The 20,036-nt window shown below is 27.6% G+C and overlaps 3 protein-coding genes and 1 long non-coding RNA gene across 5 annotated transcripts; 2 read left to right on the forward strand and 2 right to left on the reverse strand.

Moving 5' to 3' along the window:
* The first annotated feature begins 428 nt into the window (after window positions 1–428).
* On the forward strand, window positions 429–2,106 carry LOC106784718 (protein SEC13 homolog). Its single transcript, XM_014744550.1, has 3 exons — window positions 429–831; window positions 970–1,357; window positions 1,438–2,106. Exons 1-3 carry the CDS (start codon window positions 590–592, stop codon window positions 1,744–1,746), a joined length of 939 nt encoding a protein of 312 aa, XP_014600036.1. The 5' UTR covers window positions 429–589; the 3' UTR covers window positions 1,747–2,106.
* Window positions 2,012–10,081, reverse strand: LOC106784716 (helicase SKI2W). 2 transcript variants are annotated; one of them, XM_014744548.1, is made up of 12 exons: window positions 8,752–10,081; window positions 7,933–8,041; window positions 7,481–7,790; window positions 6,433–7,087; window positions 6,116–6,347; window positions 5,618–5,871; window positions 5,312–5,432; window positions 4,950–5,228; window positions 3,596–4,512; window positions 2,977–3,335; window positions 2,695–2,879; window positions 2,012–2,569 (listed from the first exon to the last, which is right to left on the reverse strand). In XM_014744548.1, exons 2-12 carry the CDS (start codon window positions 7,936–7,938, stop codon window positions 2,240–2,242), a joined length of 3,648 nt encoding a protein of 1,215 aa, XP_014600034.1. In that variant the 5' UTR covers window positions 7,939–8,041; window positions 8,752–10,081; the 3' UTR covers window positions 2,012–2,239. The 2 variants fall into 2 exon arrangements, with proteins under 2 accessions (XP_014600034.1, XP_014600033.1); XM_014744547.1 differs by having other exon boundaries at window positions 8,490–8,752.
* Window positions 10,082–10,427: 346 nt separating this feature from the next.
* Window positions 10,428–12,662, reverse strand: LOC106784717 (protein HEXIM1-like). Its single transcript, XM_014744549.1, has 2 exons — window positions 12,208–12,662; window positions 10,428–11,714 (listed from the first exon to the last, which is right to left on the reverse strand). The coding sequence occupies exons 1-2, from the start codon at window positions 12,433–12,435 to the stop codon at window positions 10,686–10,688; spliced, it is 1,257 nt and encodes a 418-aa protein (XP_014600035.1). The 5' UTR covers window positions 12,436–12,662; the 3' UTR covers window positions 10,428–10,685.
* A 106-nt stretch (window positions 12,663–12,768) lies between these two features.
* LOC106784720 lies at window positions 12,769–13,446 on the forward strand. Its single transcript, XR_001381444.1, has 3 exons — window positions 12,769–12,923; window positions 12,995–13,032; window positions 13,140–13,446. It is a non-coding gene; the product is annotated as an uncharacterized LOC106784720 (long non-coding RNA).
* The last annotated feature ends 6,590 nt before the right edge of the window (window positions 13,447–20,036 follow it).

The raw sequence follows: 20,036 nt of genomic DNA on the forward strand, positions 1-20,036 counted from the left end.
ATAAGATGGCGTAAGTCGTTGCTAAAAACTTTTCAGTATTAAGTTCGTGATCAAACTTACGATTAAATTTCACTTTTATATTGATAGGTGACTGTAGTATCGTGCCGATTTCAATGCCCTCTGGATTTTCTATTTTTATGATCTCTCGTATCTGAGTATATGGAAACAAAAAAATTTTAATAAATAAATTGTTCATTTATAGAAAAAAGAGAGTGTGTTGGTTAGTGTAAAAGTTTAACATTTATTATATGCATTATTACAAAATGCAATATTTTTATAGTACGTATCAGTAAAAATTTTGTTTGTATAATTTTATAAAATTAATTAGAATTATTGTAATTTATCGACTTGTAGCAATATTAAATGCAAAATATCGTACAACGAAAGAAACATTTTAAATTCAACAAATTGGCGGCACTTTGTTGTAGTAAGATGCGCAATAGATTTGTACGCATGATTCCACGTAGTGACAAGCAGTGAAATAACATAACCTAAGGTTTGGTCTGTAAATATTTAGTTATTATAAATTTCCATTTGTTTATGGATTAAATCGTAAAGATAATCAAATAATAATAGAAAATAATACAAAATGGTGTCTGTTTTAAATACCGTTGATACGAATCACGAAGATATGATCCATGATGCTGAAATGGACTATTATGGTTTGAGGTTAGCAACATGCTCAAGTGATAATTCTGTAAAAATTTTTGACTTAAAAAATGGATCCCAGAGTTTAGTTGCAGATCTTAAAGGGCACGTAGGTCCTGTTTGGCAAGTCGCTTGGGCACATCCCAAATTTGGAAATATTTTAGCTTCTTGTAGCTATGATAGGTTGGTTCTTTTTTATTTTTATTATTTTTTTTAATTAATAATTATATATATATATATATATTGTCACACATGCAAACAATTTAAATGCAAGCACATAGATTTGACGTACAATTTAATAAGTTTTTATTTCACATATAGAAAAGTTATTATTTGGAAAGAACTCGGTGAATGGACTAAAATTTATGAACACACAGGACATGATTCTTCAGTCAATTCAGTTGCTTGGGCACCACACGAATTTGGCTTGATTTTAGCCTGCGGTAGTTCAGATGGTTCTATATCTATACTCACTAACAACGCTGATACCTGGGATACACAAAAAATAACAAATGCACATACTATTGGATGCAATGCGGTTAGTTGGTGTCCTGCGATAGATACCAGCTTTGATTCTAATAACATTCAGCAAAAGACTGGTCCTATTAAGAGATTAGCTACTGGAGGTTGTGATAATTTAGTTAAAATATGGAAAGAAGAAGGTGACCGATGGGTGGAAGAAAATAAACTGGAAGCTCACAGTGATTGGGTAATTCAATTTTGTATCATTTATATTCTTCAATTGAATTTTTAAAGAAAATTTTGTTTTAATTTAATTTTGCTTGCTAGGTACGTGATGTTGAATGGGCACCAGCAGTTGGACCTTCCAGAGGTACCTTAGCTTCTTGTTCTCAAGATCGTAGAGTTGTTATATGGACATCGAATGATTACTTAAATTGGACATCTAAAGTTCTTAATATTTTTGATGATGTCATTTGGAATATTAGTTGGTCTTTAACAGGTGGTATTTTAGCAGTTAGTGGTGGAGATAATAAAGTTTCACTTTGGCGTGAAAATTCGGAAGGTCAATGGGCATGCATTTCCGAATTGAACAAAGGTCAAGGCAATCTCAATAATACAGATCAACGTGCTTTGTAATTTAACTAGTAAAGTATATGCTATTTTATATATACAAATATACATATTAATAGAAATATATTATTGAAAAAGCTGCTTGATAGCATACACGTCCTTACCAAAATTTAAAAATATATATAACATTTTCAAATTTACATTAAAAAAAAGTAATTCCATTTAATTCTAAAAGATTTTATTCCATTGTAAATTTGCAGCTTAAAAAGTATACAAATTTGTATACACTTTGTCCAAATGTACATATTACAAGGAAAAAAAAGAAATTATATTAATTGACAATATTTATTACACAATACTTAATACATTACTTTAAACATTTGAATATTTCTTAAATTATCTATTTATAAAAATATCATAAAATTTTCATCATCTTCAATTATTGTTTTTCTTAAATTTTACAATAATGAATTAATCTTTGTATTTTATAAACATCCTGATCCTTCTTCATTTCCAACAAGAGAAAGTATTAAATTTACAATAATAGTTTATTCCATAATTATTCTTGAATGTATAAGGATGCAGCAAAAACTATATCACGTTTTATTGCTGTTGATGCTTCTTCCATTTTGCCTTTTAAAACTGGATCACCAATCGCCACAGCTGCATTTTTCATATCTTGCAATGTTTCATTAAGTTGTTGAATGACTCTGACTATAATACCCTCTTGAACATCAACTTTTTGCATTATTTCAGCAAATGATTTTGCTTGTGCCCATTCATAAACGGCTTCCATCAAAGAAAAATTCAATGGTTGCAGCGTATTTAAATGATACTCTTGTTCTAATTTATGTAAATCTTGATGCAAATTATACAAAACTATAGATTCCTAAAAAGAATAAATGGTTAATTGATAACAATCAATCGTTATGTTTTTATACTGTATAGAATATATAGTAATTTTAATAATATAGAAATTATTAAAAATAAACAAGAGATTCTATTAAGTCTTACTTTTTTTAAATGATTAAAATTAGGTGGGAGCGAAAATTCTTCATCCTTTTGTTGATATATCACAGCAGATAATAACGCAGCAATTTTAGCTGGTTCCAAAGGAGTTAATACATTTTTTAAAATAAGCTCCGTTAATATTAACTCATTAACTCCCATTTGTAATGCCACTCTACCTTTTAAAGCAACTGCAAATATAAATATAAAATGATATATAAAAATTATTTTCATAACTTTAAAAAATAAATTACTAAAATATATATAGAATATAAAAAGATTACTGACCTCTTTCATCGTTATCTATATATCCCAGACGTTTAAGTAGTGCAACCATATTTATATAATCTGGATATAAAGATAATCCTTCATCACTGAGTTTTAGCTGAAGTTTTTTTTGTTTTCTGTATAATTCCATACGATGAAATACGACTTCAAATTGTTCCTCAAAGTTTGGTATATCTGTACACTTTATTTTTTCTAGAGCTTGCATTTGTTTGCGTAAGTGTATAAATCTAGGATTTAAATTTTCAGGTACTTTCCATTTTACGTATGGTGACAAAATATCATTATTTTTTTTAGAATGTACAGATATTGCCATTAATTCTTGAACGATTGCTTGACACGTAGGTCCAGGTTTATCATTCCTATACACAATTTAAGGTTTCATATATACATTTAATAAACTTTTCAAAAATCGATTAATTATTATTTTTAATGTGTCATTTTACGTTCTCCCTTTCGAGTTCGAGTCACTTCTCACACCTATTCAATACTAACATCTATCTAATCCATGTTGCTAACCGTGCCCACGTTGCTTAACTTTAGTGATCTGACGAAAACTAGTAATCCAATGTGGCTAGGCCGTTGACTGATTTATTTATTATTATATTATTATTAGACTTACCTAAATCTAAATATTTGTCTCTTTTCCCAATCTTTCAATACCATATTGCAATCGATCTTAAGAAGATGATTTGTTATTTCGATTAAATTCCACGGAGAAATAATGATTACTTCATGCGACGGAGCTCCACATGGTATAAAATAAGTCTTTTTGGTTAAAGCGATAATATTATACCAATTTTCAGATTTTTCTTTATTAATTTCATTATCTGAATTGTCCGAATGTCTATCAATGTTAACTTCTTGCTGATTTCCATCTTTTAATACGAATACTTGATATTGATTTCCAAAGACTTTAGATGAAATGACTCCCAACAGTACACCTAATTTTCTAAAATGATTTTTATACGATACTATTACAACTCTACCCTTGGATAAACTTTTCTTCGCTTGTTTATTTTCAAGCATAAAGGGTTTTAAATAACGCAATTCTTGTAAATAATTCATTGCTATTTCATAGAAATTAGATAATTCTTTCTGTACATCCGTTAATGGTGGTAAACTTGCTAACTCTTCTTCTACTTTATTTAAATCAGTTTGATATTTATCTTCTTTTAAAACTAAACATGATTCCTTAAATGATCTTCGCATCATGGATTGTACAGTAACTAGTTCATTAGTTCTTCTCAAATTTAAAACCATACAATATGTTACTTTAAATTGTGATTCCAGTGTTTTTGATTCACCTTTCATCAAAGGCCTTAATTCAGTAAAATGTGGAATTTCTTTATGACACATTATAATAACTGTTCCAGTTGTGTCGTGGCCTCTTCGACCGGCACGTCCAGCCATTTGAATATATTCGGTAGGAAGTAACATTCGAAATACGTTGCCATCATATTTTTTTATTGAATCGAATACTACTGTCCGGGCTGGCATATTAACTCCCATAGCAAATGTTTCAGTTGCAAATAATAACTATAAGAACAAAAAGGTATCTTTTTTACATTTTCTTTTTACTAAAATATATAACCATTTTTATATATACAGGATGTCTTGTAATTAGTGGTAAAACCAAGTAAGGGCTGATTTTGCATGACAAACTAATTGTAAGTCAAAAAGTAGAATAAAATTTGTTCATACAAAGCTTTGTTTTAGGGAAAAATAAGTTTGAAAATTAATTGAAAATTAAACTTGCAGCTTTATAAACTGAAAGCATTGTTCAATAAGTATAAGAGTAGAACCAATATAAGAAATATCATCGTACTGACAATATTTGTAAAAATATTAAGAAGTACGAAAACGTTCTTCGAAATATCAGAGAATAAGATAGTAAAATTCGCTCGCTTGTATCAGCAGTTACAGGACATCCTATATAGTGTAATAAATTTGATAATAAAATACAAATAAATTACCTTAACAACACCCATTTGGAAAAGAATTTCAACAGTTTCCTTTAAAATGGGTAATATCCCACTATGATGTATACCAATGCCTCTTTCTAAAAGGTTTTGCATCATACAAACTTGTGGTAAATGTTTGTCAGTACCTTTCAAATATTTCATAGTATGCTCGAAGAATGATCTAACTTGCATTTTTTCAACGTGATTAGTTAACGTAATATTTTTTAATTTATTCGCATTAGTATCGCAACGTTTCCTAGACAATGTGAATACAACGACAGGTAATTTGTCCTAAAAGAAAATGCATGTTATCTTTTAGATAAAAGCTCTTAAAATAACAAAATAAATATACTTGTGCTTTTTTGATATCGTACATTTCTGCTTAAAAAATGTACAAAATCATATAATATTTCGTCGTAATGTTTCATATCATCGAAATAATTGTTTCCATCTTTTTTGTCATGCTTTGGAAATTTTTTAGTTGCTGCATACCATCTGTAAAGAAATATGTTTGTACATTAAAATTAATTCTCTAATACTACATTAAATTTATTTTTAATTAAATTTTTATATATATATATATATATATACAAAACTGATAACAATGGATGTGTGTAAATATATATAGATAATAATAAAAGAAATAAAAAATCATTTATTAATAAAAATAAATTTATTACCTATTTAATAAAAATTCTTCATTTTCATCAAGAATTGTAAGTAATTCGCCTTTACTTTTAGTATTATTAGGAATAAACAAATAATGCTTCAATGGTACTGGTCTTTTCAATGTGCTGATTACATACATTTTCCGCTTTTTTATACGACCAACCCAATTTGCAAATATTATCGGTTTCGGCACAGTCGCTGACAACATAACTATATTTACTGTTTGTGGTAAAAGAATCACAATTTCTTCCCATACATGACCACGCTATATATTTATAAAATATCATAATTATGAAACTTTAAATAATATTAAATAATAAATGATAGATAATAAAAAAAAATGAATAAATGATTTAATATGCTATATCTAAGAAATAAAAATTATTACTTTATTATACACATTATAGATAGTAAATAATAATCTTTTGTAAATAAATATTATATGTATATGCAATGAAAAAAAATCAATAATTCGTTGATCTTTGTAATAGTTCCAAAATAATACTTACATCTTCATTATTAATGTAATGTACTTCATCAAATATTACAAATTCCAAATCTCTAAGAACTTCTGATGCCCCGTATATCATTGATTTTAATATTTCTGTGGTCATAATAAGACAAGATGCGGTCTCATTGATTTGAACATCTCCTGTTATTAATCCAACGCTGTCAAATTTTTTTTTAAAATCACGAAATTTTTGGTTTGAGAGTACTTTTATAGGAGAAGTATAAATTACCCTTGAATAATAAAATTACAATTTTCAAATAAATATGTTTAGTTATTTAAAAGAAATTATTAGATTAATTGATAAGTAATACTTACTTTGTTAGGTGTTTTTGAGTTAATGCGATAGCATACTCAGCAACGGTAGTTTTTCCTGCAGATGTGTGCGCCGCAACGAAAACATTACAATTTTCTTCTAACTTAAGTATTGCCTGCTTTTGAAAAGTATCTAATTCGTATTCGAATGTCATTGCTGGATCAGGAATTTTCGTTTTGAAATCTGTTACTGGTACAGATACATCTATTTGTTCTGCCCATTCCATTTCCTCAATTTTATTTGATTGTAATTCATTAGAAATTTTTAAAACTGCTATTTCTTGCTTTTCTGATGGTAATGGATTATCATCTGTTTTAGATATTTCTACAGTTTTCTCTACATCATTTTTCTTTTTCATTTCTTCTTTAGATTCTTCTACATTTGGCCAATCAAGCTTACATTCTTCTTCCTCTACGAGAGCCATTAAATTAATTTTATTTGTTGTATCATCTATAGTTTGTCTTTCTGGTTTTGATATATCAACAAATTTCTCTTTCTTCTTTGGCGTATTATTATCAGCTTCAAATTCTATACCAGAACTGAATCCTTCCGGTAGTGTTCTTAAATTCCTTTCAAAATCAATATCTTCTGTCGTCTCTTCCAATACAACAGGTTCATCGAAACCGCCAGGCCAAAATGGTATATTAGTAATTTTACCTAAAGTCGAATATTACCTTTTATATCAAATTTCATCAAATATTAACACTTTCATTCCGGCACAATCTACCGTGCGCCTATATTCTCTATCAAGTTTATGATCACAAGCTCAAGATTATGGTTTCACTGTGTAGTAGGTTTAACAACAAGTATATATTTTTCTGAAGACATACGATATTCAGAAATGATAATTTTGCTATTCAAAGGGAGGTATGCGCTCAACGATTAAATAAAATTAAAAAAATAAATAAAAAATTGTATCTATAAGGCTTTTCATGAATGCCACCTATATATGGCGCTCAGTATGAAAGGGTGAAATTAACATACAATATATACAAATATTATAATTGTAAAAATATATTTGTTAAATATTTGGATAAGTTAATAAAGTACCTCTAATGTCATCCGTAACAGCTCCAGGTATACGTTTCATTGACATTGAATTTTTCGAATTTTTTCCTACTTCTTCTAACATAATTTCTTGCATTTGTCCAAGACACCCTGTTATTGGATCACGATCAAATTTTAATGTTGTGCCATGCGGTGATAATTCATAATTTAATAAAGAAACAACATCAGGTTCTCTTGGCCAATAACATTGAGCAAAATCAATTTGATGTATCGGAAGCTGTTCAGGGCATTCCACATAATTTTTTAATATGGTATTTATGTTAGGCCAAATTGGTGGGAAATCACATTTTTGCTATAAAGTGTATATAGAATAGATATTACAAAATATATAAAACATTAATATTAAATTAAAGGAAAACGATATAATATCTACCGTATAATATATATATGAAAAATATATCAAATAGGCATCGTAAATATTTTTAAAAACTTACGTCCATTATGAAATATTTTATATTTCCTATCACTTCAGTAGAGGTTATTAATAATATTTACAAGACACAAGTTGTTACTGATAAGATTTGAACATGTATTGAACATGACCTAAAACACCAAAAATAGAAATAAAATATGGTCAAAAATAAATATTAAAATAAAATGTATTCATTTTTTTTGTATATAATTTATTAACAGCAATTTTTTGTAACAAAATCAATTTAATATCTATATGTTCCAGTAATGTTTTAAGGTTATGTATGTTAACCTTTTATTTATTTTCGAAGAACTAAATATTTACAAAACACTTCAATACTCTACAAAAAAAAATTAATTCTTTATAAATTTCATACTCGTTCTATTTGTGCAAAAAACGATAAAATAAAGAAATAAAATTACTTCATAAAATAAATTATAAATGAAACATGATTAGCAATCTTTAATATGACACACTTAAATCTTCTATAACGCGATATAAATAAATCGTGTTATAGGAAAGTTGACAGTTCATAAATACATAATAATTATATCATTTTTATTATTTATATATTTTCACCTTGTATTATTTCAATCCCAAAGCTATTGCTAGTTATTTACAGTTTTCGAAAATGTATATTTCTAACACAATCAAATAAGAAAATTATAGATATTAAATGATAAGATATATATGGAAAGAACAAAAGAAAGAAAAGATTTTCTATCCTTAAGTTAAGAAATATCTATATTTATAATAGAATAATTCAGAGGCAAATAAAAAATAGATACTAGCGAACGAATAAAAGTAGCGTTGTTTGATGAGTTTAGTAAACATATAATACCATTTAAAAATATATGTGGCGCCACAGGTTAATGTAAGCATCGATCCGTCGGAGGGGGCATAAGCGAAAGTAGGATCTACAACCGCGCCCTCTGCTCTGGAGGACAGTTCTCTCTTTTCGTCATTAGGAAGGTTAAAAGAACAGGGGTTGTGAAAGCAATACTTGGTTACTTCTACATCGTAATAGTGCGCCATACGTATACCATATATTTCTTGTACTAATCGATCAACAGTTTGGTAAATTATGAAAATTGAACTAAAGTTTGTAAAAAACTATATAACTTTGATCAACGGGATAATAACGTATCTAGGAAACAGTCTAAAGTACACCATTGAATACTTTTGATATAATAACAATTTTATTTCATTATAATTAAAACAGTCTAAATTCTTTGTGTAATAATACGCTTTTGCATTTACACGTAGATACTCGATAGAAGGTTTAAAACAAACAAGAAAAACTGTGTTCCTTTCATTTTCTTTAAGACAAAAGTGCAAAAAACATTGTTCATTTATTAGTGAAACTTATGCGACACCTGTTGGATTTGCCGTAAAATAAAACGCTAACTTAAAAATGGCGCCACAAAATATATAACTCAAGTAATAATATTTCCTTATAAAAACATTTATTATTATTTATAACAGAAAATTAACAACGTTCATTGTAATACAACCATTTTACATTTGGCGGCATTAGTAGAATTATTATTACCTGAGATTTATGATATAAACAATAGGAGATTGTCGATTAATCGAGTATCAACGTTTTCTCTTTCGACTTTATCAATCTACGATAAATATTTATCAATTAATTTGCTATTTATTCATTCTGTTTTTCTATTTTTCTCTTTTTATAATTTTAAATCAAATAATTTAATAAATAAATAAAGATTGGAACATTATAAAATATATGTGTATATATATCACAGATATTTCATTATCATCATCATCATCATTATGCAAGGAAAGGAATAATATAAAAGAGATATAACTTTTTAAGAGATATAACACTTCTATAACAAAATGCAATAATTCTTTAAAATTGAAATAAAATCATCAAAATCGTTCTGTTTCAACAATCGACAGAACCATTTTGCTTTCTTATATTGTCTATCGATAATTACATTTACAAAACTCTAATTCACAAATACTTCAGCAAAAATAATCGAACATGCCTATTAATAGAACTTAAAATTTATTAAAAATTTAAGCATAAAATATCTTAATATATTATATATGGAGATATTAATATCATTTATACATTACACATTCAGATCATAACTAATAATATTATCATTTCTTTTTTGTAACTATACAAATGCAGAAATATTTTTTTTTTAATTCTTGGCATATATTATCACAATGTTTGCATTATAAAATACTTTTTTCGTAACGTATTATTCTCAAGATAATATGTATATATACAATATTTATTTTGTTTATATACATTTATGTGGAATAATTGATGGCCTGTAAATATAATAATTTTTGTATAAATATATGAGCAATTTATGAAAAAAGTACACAAGATGATAAAATATAATTGAATTTTCGAATGTTTCATAATATGATGGTAAATGAAGAATTATTAAAATAATTGTAAAATAATGATAATTAAAAATATACATTTTTGATAGAATAATAAAGTCTATAACATAACTATATAAATAACATAACCCGATGCAAACAGATAGCAAAACTGAACTGTTTTTATAATGATAATTACTTATGTATTTTACATATTATTATACACATATATATTGTATACATGAGGCAGTCTTAAAGAATAAAAGGAAGGTAATTTATAGATTCAAAATGTGAGTTAGATAAAAGTCTAAAATTTATAATGATCAGCATTAGAAGAAAGATAACTTGTCAGTCAATATAGATGCACAGAATTATTATTATGTAGACTGTCTCAGCAACAAACAAAATTTATATCGGTAGGCCATCCATTTCATTAATAATTACATGTCTTTTTGTAAGAACAATTGGAGACAATGGAGTTTTACAACGAATAATATCAGAACAGTCACTCTTACTGTCAAAAATACACCCGGAGCTACTATTTTTATCACTGATATTTCTACAACTGCACGGTACACGTTCTGGAGAAGAATCTGGATTCTTGAAAGAACTGCATATACTACGATTTCCAATACTTGTACTATCACTATCGCTTTCACTGTCTATGCTAGATGCAGAGCTATCATTCCTTTGTGCTCTTAATGCTTCATTATCTTTTTTTAGTTCTTCATTTTGTTTTACTAAGTCATCTATTCGTTGCTGAAAAATGTTTAATTTTTTTGCTATATCCAATTCTATAATATTCGCTCCATTATTCTTATCGTCTATATTATCTTTTTCTTCCGTCTGATTGATATTTTTCCCACGTAATCTTTTCGTAAGTAAGTCTACTTTGGCCTCTAATTGTAAATACTCTTCTAGTAATTCTGATTTACTCAAAGTGCTCAGTCTTTCCGCATGAAGGTCTTCGTATGCGCTAGAGAAATTTTTAGATAAAAATTCTTCTTCATCCTCTGGAGAAGAAAAAAAGTAATCTTCGTCAGAATCAACGCTAAAGCTGGAATCTCTAGTACGAGGTGGTGGAGGTTTCTGAAAAGTAGTAACTCCAAAATCTGTAGATGTGGCTATGGATAATTTTTGATCAATATCAGGCAAATCGCTATGATCGTTCATAAGAAATTGCGTTGTATTATAAGGTGCTCGGATCTGTCTACTAATTTTTAAAACTTTTCCCATGGATCTACAACATGGTTTTCGTTGAAAACATGCTAGCTGTTTTAAATATGGTTTTAATTTTTTATGCTTAGATTTCCCTCTACGAGTCTTCTTTTTCTTCGTAACTACATCTAAGCCATCCTCTTGCATTCCAACATCTTGCTCTCCGCTACCACTGCCACTTTCAAATTTACCAGATTTTCGAAGCAAAGATTTAGGCCACTGAAATTAAGCAGATTAATCTTCTATACATATTCTAAATATAACGTATTATGCAAATTTCTTTTCTATGTATCTATAAAATATTATTTCGGAGAAATTTATTTAGCGTGATATATCAAATTATAATACTATACAAATAATTTTACAAATTCATCCTTACTTAATTATATATAAATTTAGTTAAATTTTTCACTGAAAATTTTCCCTAATTTCACACATATACATAATTACATCGTAATATTTAACCAACAAACAAATAAATAATAAATTATAATTTTACATGGTAATTCAAAATTTGAATAATCGATTTAAAAAATTCGATAATTAATCGATCTATTTTTCAAAATATTCAATCTTATGGAAATAATGATATTTTAAACGAGATTTGTAGAAGAACAAGGATAATCATATTAAATATAATATATATCATTATTTTTATTACAAAAGAAGAAAAATAGATGAATTTTTATATCATATATTAGTCAATACTCACGTTTTTAACGTTGTAACGGGGCTTACTATCAGCATTTTCGCCGATAGATCGCGACACTTGCCTTGAAGACAGAAGTGATGACGTCGCAGGCGTCGAAACCTCTTTAACGCCCTTCGCGTCGTGTACTCCGATCTCTTGTATAGCGTCCGTCGCTTTTTCCAAATTCTGGTCCTCCATATTCGTTATATTAACCAAAATCGGTCGATTTACGGTGGCACAAGTACTCATCACCGTTAAAAGCACTATCTTATGCACAGCAGTCTTCCTGTTATCACAACTACGTTTCGTACGATTTGACCGTAAACATCGACTGAATCGCCATGTTTGATTTATCCGTGATTCTGTGCGATAGCAAGGGCGACGTGCTAACGCTTCGATGCTTGCTAAAAGAGGGCGCTTTTTCTCCCCACTATCAAACGTTTCTACTTGTATTCTATCATGTTCTCCCTCCTCTTTCTTTTTCCCTCTCTCCTTTATCCCTCTTCACCCTTCTCTCTATATACCTCTCTCTACGTCCGCACATTTCTCTATGTGTTTTTTTCTCTCTCTCTCTCTCTTTCTCTCTCTCTCTCTCTCTCTCTCTGTCTCTCTCTCTCTATTGTACGATCTTCCTTCTTCTACGTTCCTTGAGAAACATGTCTTGCTATGTTTGTACATTTCTCGTTTATACTATATATGTTTAATTTCATACCCCTTCGAATTTATATTTGATCTATGTAGGTTAACTTTCGATAGGAATTAGAATTTCATACATTTAGGTTGTTTTATTCTAACAATTTTCTTTTAGGTGGAGTGCGAAACTTTCTGATTAATAAATCGTTCAAGGTATATTATATATATACATATATACATGTTATTTGCATAATTTGAAGTCAACCTTGCTTTGTCTCTTTGAAATGTTTGCCAAAATTAGCTAACATAAAATATTTTAGATATATATATGCAAATGTCAACTATTTGTGTATTTTAAAGAGCATTTCGCATGTGAATTCAACCAACACGATCGATATTTGCACGACATTGTTCCAGCCGACTCTACAAGGACTACAAATGCAATTATTTGTTATTGTTTTTAAAGAAAAGCACATGAGAGATCCATAATATCGTACGAAAGCAAAAGCAACAAAAAAAAAGTTTGTTGAATTTTATACTCACATCAGTGACAAAACAGCAGAGAACATTTTTTAAATTCGCGCGTGCGCGAAACTTGTAAGACATATTTCGAAAGAAAAAAATTATCATTAATTGAAACTATATTAATATATACATATATATATCAATTATATTTGTACATAATTTATTTGATTTTTAACGTAAATTTATTAGATCAATTTTAGAAGCATTATAATTGAAGTATAAATGAATTAATAAAGGGAAACTATATAATTTGTATCTGTTTATTTTGTTATTTGTATGTAAATATTAGTACATAAAATTTTAATTAGTATTCTTCGTATATTTTAATAATCGCGTGTATACAGAATAATATCAATTAAATGAAATTTTATACGCGTTGGAAGCTTTAATCTTTGTAATGTTTACACTTAAGATGATTAAATCTTACTAATAAAGATGATCCTTGTTTTTAATCTAATTAATGAAAGAAGCATTGAGTATAATTCCGCAATACTCGTAGTTTTAAATAAGAGACTATGCGCCAAGCATAGAATATGTCAAGCATCATAATAATTCATTGATATTTATATTCTACTAAAGAATATATATCATCACGGATAAAAGCATTCAAAACACATTTATCCGGTTTCTATCCTTCTTACTAAAATATTTCGCAAAGAAGAAAATTTATTTTATAATTTTATTATGTTAAACACGTGCATAAGAATGATTGTCGAATAAATAGGGATCATTATCAAATCAATTGTAAATGAGTTTTTCTCTCGATCGTTGTAACATTTATTTTAATCATCATTATTATTGTTATTTCAGTAAATTCGATTACGATTCGATGCAAGTACGGATGAATCATTTTACTAAAAAAAAAACATGAGAAATAACTGATTTATACGTAGTTACTATTTCAAGCTAATAAAATTTTATATGCAATCGTGCAATACAAAAATCTTTTTCATAAATATCATCAATAACTAGATCATCGCATGTGCTATATTGTCTAATATTATATTCATGAATCATTTTTTGAAAAGAAAATGAACAGTAATCGATTTGTATGTAATTATTATTTTTATTATTATTCCAAGGATACGAAACTTTATGGCTTATTTTTATGCATATAACAAGAGCTTTATCATGAACATTATATAATTAATTATATCAACGAGTCTATACATATTTATGGAATTTATTTACATCGTTCAAGAATTTGTAAAAAAGAAATAAACGATCGATAGTTTCGTTAGATATACGTTGATAAAGTATTCTACTTTTTATCGAGAAGCCTTGCTGATCTAATTTTCTACGACTTGTAAGAAGGAAAATAAATCTATTTTCATGATTTTTTGCTTTTTTCTTAACTTTCATTAGCACACGTCAAAAAATGAATCAATTCATAGTAGAAAATCAGAAAAACCGTTTCGGCACGAGCTACAGAGTATTTATTTCGATCAGATGCAGTCATTTTTCGAGATATTTTGTCAATTAGATAAAAAAAATCATAGTTTTGAGATACGGATTTCATAATGATAAGAAATTTGTAACTTTGATAATTATCCAGTATTCGATAAAATTCTTTCACTTAAATATTCTAAAAATGATCGTAGATTAATCAAATGTAATTAAAAATAAACAACCAATTTTTTATAGTAGATACCAGGGAACAAACACTCTTTCCTCTTCTCAAGTACAATCGAATTTAGATATCGAATATTATATATAAATAATAATCGATTAATATTTCTTTGCCAGGTGAATATATACGTCTCTGTTTGAACACTTTAAGAAATACCAAGCTTGTAGATTCTCTATTATGAATTATTTATGACAATTGTCTAATCGACAATGTATTATTGTTTTTATAATTGCGTATATATATATATGTATATATGTATGGTAATGTAACCATATATCGTTTCATGTAAATGTATATATGTATATGTTATGCATATGTATAATCGCATGCGCACACATATACATATTCACGTTTAATAAATATATACAAAGGTTAATCGTCAGCTCATTAGTTGGAATATGCATATGTTCGAATGAAAAACACGTGCGGGAAACTGTTAAGATAAAATATTGAAAGGATCTAGTGGTATGTATCTTAGCCCATAAATAAAAAAGTATATTTTCACGAGTTATAACAGAATATCAAATAATGTCCGACCTAATGTATATTTTTCTTTTCAATAGACGATTATAGCAGAGAGTGGGAGTACGATTGCAAACTACACAAGAGTTTTAATGTACGAACGAACGGAACACACACGTACACATATACGTGAAACACGAGAGATTGTATAGTTCAAAGCAAGCCCAAACAGATTAAAATCGATTTATGGAAATGATGAAATAACGTAATACAATAAATTTAGATTTCAAGGATTAACGATTTACATAAAAAGTCAGTCGTTTTCTCGAGTGAGCTTCGCAAAATTTGCAATCAATTAATCAAATTGCTAATCAAATTCTTTTTCATTCAATTGATTCGTTTCATTAAATGATGCGACCTTAAACAAATAAATGTATGTATGTATGTATATGTATATATATATAAATATATATTACCGGTATATTTTTAAAATAATTAACAAATTACGCTTTGAAAATTTTGAATATAATTTTCTCGTAGTTAACAAAAAGTTTTTAAAAATTACACATAGGTATAACATATGCCTAATATATATATGTCATGTACTATACGTATATGTTGTAAAATAAACAGATAATTGATAAAAGTTCTGTTTTATGGAATTAATAAAAAAAAAAAAAAAAAAGGTAAAATAAACGTATGATAAAAAATATATAAACGTGAGCGTGTAACATTCATGAAAAATGTAAGTATGAATATTACATGTTCTGTTCCTTGTGGGTTGGTAGTAAATGGTGAGAGAGGGAGAAGAAGAATGAGAGAGAGATAGAAGAGGAAGAAAAAAGAGGGAGAGGGAAGGAAGGAAAGAGAGAAAGAGAGAGAAGGAGAGTTGTTGCAGTGTCGTCGAGAAACTCACTAAACGAGTCGGTTACGAAATTTAATCGCTCGGTGAGCGAGGTTATAAATGCACCATGTATATATTGCGATGGTTGCGTGGCTTAGATGTTAGACGGTGATCAAGTTAGAACAAACTTTTAAAACACGATAACACGAGTATGCCGAAGATGGTATAAAAGGGAAGGGTCACGCTAACTTGCTACCAGCTGATTGTGCCGCGTGAAAGTCTATGCACGTAGTAATAGTAGCAATAGTAGTGTAGTAATAGTAGTAAACATATCTCGTACCAATTTCGTTTCATTTCATTTCATTCGATTCGATTGATTTGTATTTTTTCTGTTTTTAAAGTGTCTATTTTTTCATAATTTAGTTCCACGCAACTGGAGAACACATATTCCTTATAAATGCATATATGTATACACATATATACATGTACGCATACTTACTTATATATACCGTTCGAAGCTTTTTACGATATTTTTTTTTGCATGCATCATCCATTGTTCTCGAATAAGAAGTCGGCATTGAAAAAGTTAAAGGGAAGCGCTTGAAAGAAGCACCGTGTTATCGATTGCACGTATATTTGATACTTTTCGACGAGAGTTTGTCATATATATCAACGGGTTAATTTTGGATTATATATTTATCTTACAATTAATTTCATTTTTTTCGAAGTACTTTGACTTACCTATAGATATACTATAAATCTATTCGATTAATTTCTTTTAAACTTAATTCTTTTCTACGTGTCTATATTTATGTGTATTTTCATTTCAGATCTTTGAATAATTTCTTCTTACATATTCTTATTTCACTTTGAATTAATCATACTTTCATTTGAACGAGGAATCGATTTTCCACTTCCGAGTTGTGTTTGTATCGATTCCTCTATCGATAGATATTGATTTATGTTGGAACCACGTTTGAACGTTCAGTAAATACTCGTTACATCAAGTAAATGGGTCAAACGTAAATTCATTATTAATTGTATCGTGCTTCATTGACACGCAACGCCAATTTGACCAATTAAAATACGATATCAAAAAATAATAATAATGATAATAATGATTGTTTTGTTCATCTTTACTTGAATAACCCGAATTAAGCTAGATTAAACTAATTGAAATAGTCATTTTGAATAACGTTTTATGAAGATTAACGATATGAATTGATCAATTCAAATACAACATCAAATAAAATTTAAATATGAAACACAGAAACAATTATAATAATAATAATAATAATTTTTGTTCCTCATTTTATTCAGTTTTACTTTTTAAGTCTGGTTAATTAGAGAATTAACTATTACAAAGCCCCGTATTTGTTGCGTTAATTGAGCACTTGATATTGTTTAATAGCATTTTCCATCCGTTTAACAAAATTAGCATAGGATATTATTGAAATATTGAATTCATATTGTAACAAAACGATTCGTTTTACTAATAGTTATTATTTATACTATAAGATTTGTTACTTTGTTGCTTCTTTTCGATATCAGATATAAAGTAGAAAACTAGATCGTAGAGGACAGCACTAGACATACAAGAGAATCAAGAACGTCTATAGCTGGACTACTCATCCCTGTTCTTGGAAATAAAAAAAAGGATTGCTTTGAATTTGATTTTAAATTTAAAATATAAATATACATCGTTTTCATCGATTTTTTTTTATTTTCATATATTAAATTATTTATAATTACATGTAAAATAATTTATCTTTTAATGAAGATAAATTTCCTTCGTTTTTTTACGAAATGTGTACAATTTCTTATCTTCGAGATAGTTTTTATTTTCAATTTAATTAGGATTTGATTGAAAATGTATTATTACTTTATATGTCATTGTTCGGTTAATTATTATAAATTATTAAACATTTTGATTTGATAAATAATTATTTATAATAATTTTAGAACGATATTTACGTACATACATAAATTTGAACAACAATTAAATTATTAATAGAATGATCTCATTTAATAATAAATATATTTTATATTTATTTCATAAATTTTATATTGACGAGAAATTATTTTATTATATTTTTCGCAACGTTATTTACTGAAAACACATGGACGGATTTATAGAGTAATATCGCAGAGTAAATATTCATGATAAGCGATAGCACGATAGTTAATAAAAATATTTGAAGAAATTATCTTGTCAAAGGATAATCGTCGTATTTCTCTCCAAAATCTACAATTTACTAGATAAAAAAAAAAGAAAATTGCAAACTAATGATAATTATGATTATCACCATTGTTAAAAATTTTTAATAATTATCATTATGAACATGAAGATGATAACACGAATAAATGATAAAATGAATGTGATAATATAAATAAATGATGATGAATGACGAATGATGAAATGAAATGACAAATTAATATTAATATCAAAAAGAGAAACGTGTCAGGAATATTAAAAATGATTTTAATACATTTTTTTATTTTAATTTAATCTACGAAATTTTAAGGTTGATTAACATCTCTAAAGTCCTTCGCGTAATACTAGACAAACAATTCATTTATACGATTTTTGCAGAATATGTGTGTGAAAACGCGTTGGGAGATTTTAAAATAATAAAATATATTTTGTCTATAATTACGTTGCCTCATCGTCTATGTGGCAGAAATAAATAAGCCAATGATTCGACTCTCCGAAAAAACTTGTGAATATTAGTTTTATACATACATTCACATATTAATACACATCAAAATTTATTTACATAAATACATACATACAAAATGTACTTATTTACATAAATACGGAACGTATAAACATTACATACATACATTATATATACATACATACAATACGTAGATAAATATATATAGAAGTAGTTATATACACACACATATATTTGTAAAAGAGCAAAGTTGCTAGTGACTATAAATATATTTGATCGTCCACCCAGGAGACTTCTCTTTGCACCTTGGTGCCTTTTCTTCTTATTCTTTATTTTTTCATCCGAATATACCATGTTCTCCATCTGCGTTCTTTGCCACAGTGACTCTGCTTATGTATTATATATATATATATATACGTAAAGACAAACTTTTAAAAGGGAAGACTCCAACTAGCAGCTGCTCTTGCGACAAAATGCGAGTTAAAATTTAGATCTCCAACTCTGTTATAGTTACGCAATTCTCTTTCTCTTTCTCTTTCTCTTTCTATCACTTTCCTCTTTCCGTTACTCCTCTCCTCCCTCTTTTTCCCTTTTATCGTCATGGCTAAACATCTTCGTTTCATGGTGAAAATCACGAAGAATCATCATTCTCAAAAGTAGAAGCTGAGATTCGATAATTTTATAGATTTAAATGTCATATTTCCTTCCTTTCACTCATTAAAATCTTTCGAAGATAAATTATTATATTTCATCGTTTAACCTTGATCGTTGGAGATTGAACGATTAATTATAGTTTACGTTTTTCGATTTGACATGAAAAAAATATTCTTTTCGTTTTGTTCATTTCTTGAAACCGCATCTATATTAATTCGATAAGATATTATTCTAATAGAATTTTAAATGAAACAGAGAGTACACGTTAAAATTTTAATTAAATAAACAAAATAATAATCTAGTAAATCTCAGTAAATTTTTATTTTTTTTACATATATACAATTTTAATCGTTTTGTGAAATGAAAAAGTAAATTTTGATAACGTAAATCATAAAAGTTTCATATTATCAATGTTAAATGGAAT

Source organism: Polistes canadensis, unplaced genomic scaffold (genome assembly GCF_001313835.1).
Source record: "Polistes canadensis isolate GaletaPanama2010 unplaced genomic scaffold, ASM131383v1 scaffold_39, whole genome shotgun sequence".
In the NCBI taxonomy this organism is placed as follows: Eukaryota; Metazoa; Arthropoda; class Insecta; order Hymenoptera; family Vespidae; genus Polistes; species Polistes canadensis.

Bases quoted from the DNA above. Each gene is read 5' to 3' on its own strand.
- LOC106784717 (XM_014744549.1), bottom strand. From the start codon at position 12,435: ATGAGTACTTGTGCCACCGTAAATCGACCGATTTTGGTTAATATAACG. The intron at 11,715-12,207 runs GTGAGTATTGAC...GCTTAATTTCAG, and splicing joins CCCGTTACAACGTTAAAAAC to TGGCCTAAATCTTTGCTTCG.
- LOC106784716 (XM_014744548.1), bottom strand. The intron at 7,088-7,480 runs GTACTTTATTAA...ATTCGACTTTAG, and splicing joins TGTTACGGATGACATTAGAG to GTAAAATTACTAATATACCA. The intron at 5,872-6,115 runs GTAAGTATTATT...ATAAATATATAG, and splicing joins ATTACATTAATAATGAAGAT to CGTGGTCATGTATGGGAAGA.
- LOC106784718 (XM_014744550.1), top strand. From the start codon at position 590: ATGGTGTCTGTTTTAAATACCGTTGATACGAATCACGAAGATATGATC. The intron at 832-969 runs GTTGGTTCTTTT...TTTCACATATAG, and splicing joins GCTTCTTGTAGCTATGATAG to AAAAGTTATTATTTGGAAAG. The intron at 1,358-1,437 runs GTAATTCAATTT...TTTGCTTGCTAG, and splicing joins TGGAAGCTCACAGTGATTGG to GTACGTGATGTTGAATGGGC.